Source organism: Vespa velutina, chromosome 5, assembly GCF_912470025.1.
Source record: "Vespa velutina chromosome 5, iVesVel2.1, whole genome shotgun sequence".
NCBI lineage: Eukaryota > Metazoa > Arthropoda > Insecta > Hymenoptera > Vespidae > Vespa > Vespa velutina.
This window is the reverse complement of record NC_062192.1, coordinates 2,316,540-2,327,081: the sequence shown is the minus strand read 5'-3', so window position 1 is coordinate 2,327,081 and position 10,542 is coordinate 2,316,540. Positions and strand designations below refer to the sequence as shown.

The window sequence follows — 10,542 nt, the reverse complement described above, 5'->3', positions numbered from 1 at the left end:
AATTAAATTTGTTCGACCTTTGTGCCACGCTTCGTCATCCGGCGATATGGTAATTTCTGGGATTAATTCGATCTATCCGTCAGATAATATTAAACTATAAAACGGAAGTCAAGTAGGTAAAGACGATAGAACGGAAAGATTTTAATGAGTTTTAATATTTCAAAGATAGAATAAATGAAAAAATATCGACGGAAGTTTGATCTTTTCTTTTTCAAATATATAATTCTGCTATGGGCTTCGATCATATGAAATTCGATATGTGCGAATTTTCGGATATATTCATATATGTATATATCTATGGTATATACATAAGTTCATACAGTGAGGTCATTGAACTGTCCTAAAACAATTCGAGGATTAAATAGGAATCGATCGATTGGGAGAATAACAAAAGCCAAATAGCAGGGCGCATAATGGCGAGTAGCTTGCATATCGGCTTACGTCGGGACATAATCGCTGCTCTATCGTTTGTATGTATGTATGTATGTATGTATATTATATATGTATGTACATATGATATATATGTATATATGTATGTATATATGTATATATGTATATATGTATGTATGTAGTACACACGTCGGCATAGAGAAAGGAGATGTCATCTCCCTCGTTAGCTTCATTATCCTTATTATCCACGTGCGAGCTATACAATTCCTTTCGTCGTAGCACCGTTACTTCATGTCATAATTTGCATTTTCTCTGTCTCTGTCTCTCTCTCTCTCTCTCTCTCTCTTTCTCTCTCTCTCTCTCTCTCTCTCTCTCTCTCTCTCTCTCTCTCTCTCTATCTATCCATCCATCTATCTATCTATCTATCTATCTAGCTACCAACATCTATTTCTCTGACATACAATCCTTCCATTTAAATTCCACGAGCAATTGTGCATGATATAGCACGAAGAAATAAATGTTCTCATAAAATCATACTTGTCTTTACTTTATACTTTAATATATATTAGAAATAGATTTCCTAATATTAAAAATATTTTCCTTATTCTATGTCTAACGAATTTTTCAAGTCTCTAAACTAACGAATTTTTACGATATTCCGGAAAAATCTCGGATAACGTATGCAAGAAAACGCTTGCACCCGACACTCAGCAAACTCGTCTCGAGAATTTTCAAAGGAAGTCATAACAGCCGAGTGAGAGCGAGCGAACGAGTACGCGAGATCCATGTACGCGTAAACTGGAAGGATCCTTCCCGATACTTCTTCGAAAATCCTTATTTCTCCTGTAGGGTGCACTTTAGCGGAACGTACGGATGATGTCTCTTGATAAATTTACACGAAAGTTTCGCAGACGAAATAAGATATAAAAGTAAATATATATATATATATATATATATATATATATATATATAAAAGAAATAGATAGATAAATAAATAGATAGAAAGAGAGAGAGAAAGATAGAGATAGAGATAAATAGAGAGAGAGAGAGAGAGAGAGAGAGACAGAAAGTACGAAGATCTTAATATGCAAGTAATGTTATAGTAAGATCTTGATTCGATTTAGGCGTGGCACATTTGGAAACCGTTAATGCTTGTTTCAAGTTTCCACTTGTAGCCTAATGAAACGAGAATGGTAATTATAACGGTAAGACGATGCTACCAACGCCAGTTTACACCCGCTTCTTCGTAAGAAAAAGGCAGAATAAGAAAAAAGGGAAAGAGAGAGATAGAGAGATAGAGGGAGAGAGAGAGAGAGAGAGCTTGGTTCACGCAAGTGGATAATTAATTTCATTGCCGAGGTCGAAGTTATTTTTGCTTCGCTGTTCTCTTCCATCTCTCATTCTCTCTCTCTCTCTCTCTTTCTCTCTCTCTCTATTTTTCTCTCTCTCTCTCTCTCTCTTTTTTATTTCTTTCTTTATGCTACTTGTCGCAACAAAACTGACGTTGATTTCCTCGTATAATTAAACTGAATGCCGTCCGAGCTCCTATTCATTACGGGTGTTACTTTTACATTAAATAGACGACTTCGTTCTACGCGAGAATCGAGAGCAAACGCCTGCGGAAACGCGTCGGCTGAGTTACCTCTCTCTATCTGTCTGTCTGTCTGTCTCTCTCCCTCTCTCTCTTTCTCTCTCTCTCTCTTTCTCTCTCTCTCTCTCTCTCTTCCATATTGTTGGCAGTATTCCCTTTTGATTAAATCAAACGATCTCGAAAACGCGTAGGTATCGCATTGTGCGTTGAGAATTTGATTCGCATGAACGCTCCTTCATAGTCCTTTACGGAACAAACACCATTTTGCTCTGTTTCGACAAATATAAATAGAATAATATAATGAATTATCCTATGTGACTAATTTAAAATCGATCGATTGTAAATTTATAGAATACTAAGTGTCATAAATGTTGGTATAATTTATAAAAAAAAAAAAAAAATTTTCACAGTCAAATAATCGTGGTATATTAAATCGTAAGTACGTTGGATTGTCTCATAATGTGAAATAAGCAGTAACATGTGTGTATCAATTGTAAGGACGTAGTAAAAATATAAAAGAAAATTCACTCGAACGAATACCAACATCTCATCTCGATCTTTCGAGTATAACATTAAGGAAAAAAGAAGAAAAAAAAAAAACAAAAAACAAAAAAGGAAAAAAAAAAGAAAAGAAAAGAAAAGAAAGGGAAAAAAAACGCGACCGTGGAACCGGTTTGATCGGTCCGGGTATTCACGCTTAAGTAACTCTCGTAGCTGCCAACCGTGAGTTCGTTGAATCCTTCGCTGCGTCCTCCATCTGTGCTGAGATGATTCTTCGAAAAAAGGAACCGAAAGATCGTACGGAAAGAAAACCGGAAAAACTTGCTTGCCGTTTGGCGAGATCATAAATCGCGAGAAAAATTTGCACGGCTTCTATGTGAACGAGCATCGAACGAGAAACGATCTCTGATTTCTGATTACCAATCTCCAATCTTCTTCGACAAGCTTTCAGTGCTCTGTAAAAACGATTCTTATCTTTATATTTTCTTTATCTTGTTCTTCTTTTATTTTTCTTCTTTTTTTTTTTTTTTTTTTTTTTATTATTTTTTAAACTCGCATTGCTTTTATTTATAACGTGCCACGATATAACGACTCCGAAGACACAAGCAGATATATTTATGATTGTATCTTTTTAAAAATTTTTTCATTAAGTTGCCGTATAATTACTTATTAATTCATCATCCGAAGATTAATGTTTATTAAATATAAGTTAATTAAATATATAAGTTTTACGTTATACAATTTTCTTTTCTTTTTTCTTTCTTTCTTGTCCTTTTTTTTTTCTTTTTTTTTTTGTTTGTTTGTAAACACGAACAAAAACTGGGTTATTGAGGGTGGTAGTATCTTACCTCTTTTTTTTTCTTTTTTTTTTTTTTTTTTAGTTTACGAAATCGTAGATATAAAAAGTTAATTTTGCTTATTATTTTACGATTTTTGTTGTTACATTACTTTTATCAATTCCTACTTAGTCGTAGATCTTCGTTTTAATACGATAAATTTACTTTCCATCTCTATTTCTCATACATCGATGCTCTCAATGCACTCCATGGACATTTAACGCATCAACCATGCGTAAATATCGCGAACGAGATTCACTCTATTCAGTGAATAACACGAGATTGGTGAGTGTGGCTAATAATTCGCGTTCACCGAGCTCAGTGCCCGATGTTCAGACCTCACCGTGGACAAACAGATTTGCAGGTAATAATTTCCCGTGGGGTGGCATGCGTAACTCTTACGCCGTGTGCACACTGTCTCAACGGTAAACGGACAATAGCATGGAAAGTGGAGTTACATGATACGTCGGAAGAGAGATGCGATGTATGTGAGAGAGTGAGAAAGAGAGAGAAAGCAAAGAGGGAGTGAAAAGATGAAGATAGAGAGAAGGCAAGAGAAAGCAAACAGAGGGTAAATGTTTCGCATCCTTGTTTAATTACTACTTACCACTCTGCCTAGATAGCATACCAGATGGAAATAGAGGAAGATAGAGATATATAGTTAGAGAGAGAGAGAGAGAGAGAGAGAGAGAAGATCGAAGAAACGAGAGGAGACACTAGAATCACGTGGAATACACTTGAGAAGAGAAGGGAAGAGGATCCCGTTAAGCTGAAAGGCATTTCGAAGGAGAAAACCCCTCGAAATTCCTATCAGAATTGGAACCGAGCGTATCCTAATGAATGCCGATGAGATCGTAGACAACGAGGAGAGTATACTATGATCATGAAATGTACATATAGTAGATCGTATAATATCGAAATACGATCAGAAATGATTTTCATATTGATTGAAGAAGAAAACATTTTTGATGATATTATTTTTTCGTTAAAAATTTTCACTTGTTTCCTTCTATTTTACATTTTCCTTCTCCTATCATCCTAATGAATTTCACCAAGTCATTTTCCAGAAGATACGTTTCTGGCGTGTAATAGGATTACAGGTTGAGCCGCCACGTGTTTCGCGGACGGTAAAGTTGGTAATTCTATCAGGATTGTGGTCCCTCCCCCTCTCTTTCCCTCTCTCCCCTCTCTCTCTCTCTCTCTCTCTCTATCTCTCTTTCTCTCTTTTTCTATCTTTCTTTTTCTTTTCTTGCTTGACCTCTCTATGTTGATGCAGCTTCTCTAATTAATACCGATAAGGACGATAAGGTCGATTGATGCAGCAGTGCGGAAAGCTTAGATGGGACATGTTTACACTCGAGAAGCTGTAAAAAAAACAGCGTCCACGAAAAAAGAAAAGAAAAAGAGGAAGAGAGAGAGAGAGAGAGAAATTTAATTTATTTAAAATATTATAATAAAGTTAATATATTTTAAGTTTGCGTCGCTATAGTTTGAATATAGTTGCTATAAAAAAAAAAAAAAGAAAAAGAAAAAAGAAATTGTCTAAACTTTGTTAAATCATGCAAAAAAAAAAAGTAACTATTATTTTCTGATTGATTATTGTGCAAAATAATCGCAATCCCGTATTCTCGTAGGTTTTTAAGTTGATGGAAAAATTTACTTCGGTCTAAGCTTTTCGATCGATTGATAGCGGGACGGTAGATGGGACGATGTTGCGTCGTAAAAATAGCTGGAATTTACGTGTACCATAGTAGCAAATAAATTTTCACGAGGATACTTACCGTACTTGGGCGTGTTTCCTTTTATTCCATTTTGAAAAATAACCGAATGACATAATCGTAAGTAATAAATTCTTGATTATTTTAAATTAGAACAAACGAAATCAAATAAAACAATGAAATATCTAATAGAAAATCTTTTTATTCTTTTCATGAAACATCGTCGAAAAGTGTAGAAAGGAAAGCGAACAAATAAGAAATACGTAAAAGGAAAAGAAAATAAGGAGAATTAGTTGGAAAATCAGCATAGCTTTTCCAACTTAGGAACTCGCGAAAGGTTGGTAAAAGCTCGTCGTCGTCGTCGTCGTCTTTGTCGTTGTTGTTGTCGTCGTCGTCGTCAGTTAATTAGATTCGTACTCATGGCGTAACAATGACGACATTAAATGCCGCTAAACCACAAACTCGCAAAACTACACCATTGGTACCGAACCGTTGAGTTTCTTGCGTAGAATCCTTAATTAGAGCGGTGAAGATCTATTTCCGTAACCTTTTCGGCAGTGGAATCTAACCGGTAGAAAAGGAAGCTTGCGCCGTAAGTAGAAGCTCGTTCATTAAAGCTACGACTCAGAAGAAAAAGCCGTTCGATAATCAGTTTTCGTTAGTGGCAGACATCTACCACTCCGCTTTTCGTTCTTCCTGTTTTTCCCTTAGCGCTTAAGTCCCAAGGCTTCTCGAGATTTATCTTGGGATAGTAATCAGAGTTACCAGTACGTTTAATGTCCTTCTCCTCCTTCTCCTCCTCCTCCTTCTTCTTCTTCTTCTTCTTCTTCTTCTTCTTCTTCTTCTTCTTCTTCTTCTTCTTCTTTTTATTCTTATTCTTTTTCTTCTTTTTTCTCCTTCGCATCGGCTTACCTTTATGGATGGCATTGTTCTTGGACAAGTTCAGAATAAAATATGTCTAGCTGTCAACGAGAAAGCGTTTCTAATTACGAGTGACGCTCGATCGAAAATCAAAATATAGAAACCATCTAGAGATTACATACAGCGTTAAAAGTAACTTGATATGAGGATAAATAATTTATAAGTTGTTTCGTAATATAATTTAATAAGGAAGATATTGTTTAATTTTAACCACTCATTTGATAATCATCAATATATGTATATATATATATATATATATATATATATATATATATATATATATGTATGTATGTATATGTACATATATACTAAATAAATAACAATTCTCTTTTTAAAGGCATCAATTACGCTGAAGAATATAAAGACTGAATTTTAAATTTGTCGACCTAAATATACAGAATGCATTCACGTCAAACGAACGCTTTTGTCTCTTCTAACTAACGAAATGATTTCAGTGTGACGTATCTCGACAGATTTTTCTCTCGTCTTTCTGTTAATAACTTTTTTTGTAAAAAAAAAGAAAAAGAAAAAAAAAGGAAAAAAAAGAAAAGAAAAGAAAAGAAAAAAGAAAAAAGAAAAAAAAGAGAAGAGAAAAGAGAAAAAAAGAAAGAGAGAGAAGAAATGAAATAGAGAAAACGTAACGTAACGATATCGACATCGTCGCGAGATAATACAAGTACCACCGTAAGTGACTTATATAACAGTATGCGAATTTCTGTTTAGTGTCGCCTGCACTTACGGTTTGTGCGAAGCTCGTATCGATAACAGACTTTCGTGGAACTCACGCTCGAGACTTGTAATTAAATTCGATAAGACCGATTTCCGTGGAATAATTATACGCTACTCGTATTTGTATACAAGATAAAAGCTGAAAAGAGAGCGATTTTCTTTCTGTCTCTTTCTCTCTCTCTCTCTCTCTCTCTCTCTCTCTCTCTCTCTCTCTCTTTCATTTATTCCTGGAAAAAAAGTAAAAAAAAATTGTAGAATTATCAAAAGAATTATCAAAGTAAAATAGGTATAGTATTATACGCGAATTTCCATTGATATTCTTGATCAAGAAAGAAAGTAAGAGTCCGAAGTCTCTCTTTCTCTTTTTATCTCATACTTTTTTTTTTCTCTCTTTCGTCTCTTTCTATCTTTCTCATGGAAAAGAATATTTTAAAGTTGCGCTATCCTATCGGCCTAGAATCATAACGAGAAGAGAAGATTTTCAATCGTTAACAGCCCCTTCTCTACTCCGTTAAGGCGGCTACCGAAGGTGAATTAATTTTAAACAAGATTCGAAAGTTTGAAGAGAAAGCTTCTCGATGAAACTCGAGGCCTCCGAGCTCTTCCAAAGGCTGTCAAGAAGAAGAGGTGCTTGGAAAACGCTCCAGGCCGGATAAACGTTAGCGGTAGTAACGGTGCGGACCGATCGATCGATACCACCCTCTGTATCCTCATCTCCGTCATTCCAAGTTCTCTCCTTCTTCTCGTTTCAACATTTTCTCCACGAGATCGCAAATACGTTTCGATAATGTTATACGCCTGTTACAGCTTTTGAAGTCCGTCTTTTACATTATAAGCGGGCGAGAGAGAGAAAGAGAGAGAGAGGGAGTGAGAGAGAGGGAGTGAGAGAGAGAGAGAGAGAGAGATAGAAGGTGATCGGTTCTGTAATCGACACTAACCCTTCATCGATCCAATATTTATCTTTGGAAAATCTTTGATGTAGATCACGTGGATCGACGGGCGAGGCAACGTGCAACATAGAGGTATAGAAACCACCAAGGAACTCTTCGATGGTGGCCCTTTGTATACGGTGAAGTCGGTTCTGAAAGTGATGCCACGTAAGGAGCACGACAATACCACCTTCACGTGCCAAAGTCAAAACGCGGCCGATCGGACGCCGCAAAGTGCCAAGTTACGTGTCGAGGTAAGTCGAAAATTTCTATGGTAGAAATTTAGTTGTTAATAAAGAGATTTTTATTTTACACCGAGAGAACCGCTAGTAGTAAGGTTAAAATCCAAACGGGAAAGGAAAAAGCACTGCTCGGCTTTTCGTACGCTTGCTTCAGGGCAAAGTTAACACGACCTTCTTGTTGAATGCAAGCCGGCCAGCATTAACGAGGCGAAGAATAATTAACGTCGTTTCTTGAGAAGTGGTCCGCGTTATAATCGTCTACTGCCGGCGGCGTAACTTTTTACCTTTTGACTACGTATTTCGTTCCTTCTTTTACATTTCCTTTCGTTACCATTTTATGTCTTCTTTTCTTTCTCTTTCTTTCTCTCTCTTTCTCTCTCTCTCTCTCTCTCTCTCTCTCTCTCTCTCTCTCTCTCTCTCTCTGTCTTTCTTTTTCTTTCCATTTTCTTGGACAATAGATTGATTAGAAATACAAACTTTACGAACCTTTCTCTTGTAATATTGTTTACTTATAATAATATTGTTTACTTAATAATAATAATAATAATAATAATAATATAAGAATAAACAATATTATAATATTATTACATAATCTTTAGATGATCATAATTTTTCAATTGATTAACTCATAGTACTAATGATTAAATTCGATTAAAAATTATTGAAAAATATTTCATTAATTTGATCTCTCTAAAAGAAAAATAGGTTTAATTATGATGTCGTAAGAAGATTGAAAGACGTTTGCATATTATCGAGAAGAATCTTCTTCCTCGTCGTTTTATACAAAAAGGAAATATCGTTGTAAGCAGGAGAGAAAGAGAGAGAGAGAGAGAGAGAGAGAGAGAGAGAGAGAGAGAGAGAGAAAAAGAAGAGTTGAAAGAATGAGTACTGTCGCGAACCCCAAGGAAATACTTTTTTCTCGGAAGAGCGAAATTACTTTCTTTCGTGTGTCGTCGTCAAAATTTATGTACGATAAAATCGTAAGGGTGAACTTTTGAAAATTTTCTACGTAGTCTAGAAGGTCTTGTTCCGTGTAAAAAGAAAGGCTTTCTTTCTTTCTTACTTTCATTCTTTCTTTCATTCTATCTTTCTCTTTCTCTCGCGAAACAAATCTCTCGTAAAGTTTTTGATCCTAGAGATAGTACCACAATTCGTATCACTTTTCTATAGATAGATATATGTAAGTATGATACTTGCAGCGCTAAAAGTTTTCTCGAATATTCGTATCGAAAGGCGATACCTGTGAAATAAGATCGTTCGAGCCTGACCTATTGTTTACGATCTACTTTAAACAAAATATGTTACATTCGCCTTTAATGTTAAGTGAGACTCATGGATACACTTGAAATTCAACTCTTATATATATATATATGTATATGTATATGTATATGTATATGTATATGTATATGTATATGTATATGTATATGTATATGTATATGTAAATGTATATGTATATGTATATGTATATATATTTTATTGAATCAATTGATCGACTGAATAAAAAGAAAATTAACTCTTTTCACGAAATAAAAATAAATATTTTATTCGAAACAGTTATACGAAACGATAAAATAAAATCACCACCTTCCGATTGCCTCAGATTTGCATTGAGAGATAAAATAACATTCGAAATGTTCAATTTCTCTCCCTCTCTCTCTCTCTCTCTCTTTCTCTTTCTCTTTCTCTTTCTTTCTTTTTCCTTTCTTTCCCTAGAAAGAGAACTCGATTTCGAGTAAAACGAGTCGAAAGTCACGAGTCCCATCTCGCGAAATCCCTTAATAAAATTCTTTTCACAAGTTCTACGTTGAATTGAACTCGGTGTCACAACTCAAACACAGCAAACTAAAGCTGACTAAAGCAAATATATTTTTAAAAATGAAGTAGAAATAAAATATCATATATATGTATATATATATATATATATATATGCAAAATTTCATAGTCAATTTAAAGTAACAAAAATTCTTATCGTTAAGTGAAAAATTAGGGAGTAATAAAAGAAAAAAAGAAAAAAAGAAAAAAAACAAAAATACGAAAAAGAAGAGAAAAATGAAAGAAGAGAAAAAAAATAATAACAACAATAATAATAATAATAATAATAATAATAATAATGATAATGAATTGAATGAAATTATTTCAGGTACGTTACGCACCAAAGGTGTCACTAAAAATCCGTGGCTCTGGTGTATCGGATAAGAAACGTATCGTCGAGGGAACAGAGTTGAGGTTCAAATGTCGCGCCGAGGGCAATCCCCCGGATATGGAGTACAGGTGAGTGTGTTGAGTCACAACGAGAGGTTGTACTACTCAGGCATTTCTGGGCTCATGTGGGGAGCAACAACGTTGCTCTTATAGCAGGTCACGCTATAAGTCTGACAAAGACCGAGGCCAGAGAGCGCGAGAGAGAACGGATGATCGATATCCGTCTGCAAAGAGGACAATGTCAAATTCAGGACGTCGTCTGCGCGCGCAGAATGTGCGCGCGCTATCGCGTGCGTCCGCAGAACGATAGCCCGCGGCCTTCTTTCTCTTTCTCCCTCTCTTTTCCTCCCTCCCTCCCTCCCTCCCTCTCTCTCTCAAACTCTTATTTCTCTTTCTCTTAAACTTATGTATCTTTCTTAATCATTAATGATGTAAAAACGATGAAGAATTTTGAAAAAAATCAAAGGAAAAGATATAACACGC

The 10,542-nt window shown here is 35.3% G+C and overlaps 1 protein-coding gene across 9 annotated transcripts in view; it reads left to right on the top strand.

The window, feature by feature from the left end:
• LOC124949497 (irregular chiasm C-roughest protein-like) overlaps positions 1-10,542 on the top strand; it is a 132,840-nt gene that overhangs the window by 107,015 nt on the left and 15,283 nt on the right. For all 9 annotated transcript variants that reach the window (XM_047494637.1, XM_047494636.1, XM_047494635.1 and 6 more), the window contains 2 exons: positions 7,669-7,869; positions 9,998-10,128. In XM_047494637.1, the coding sequence (XP_047350593.1) occupies positions 7,669-7,869; positions 9,998-10,128 (332 nt within the window). The remainder of the gene's footprint in view (positions 1-7,668; positions 7,870-9,997; positions 10,129-10,542) is intronic.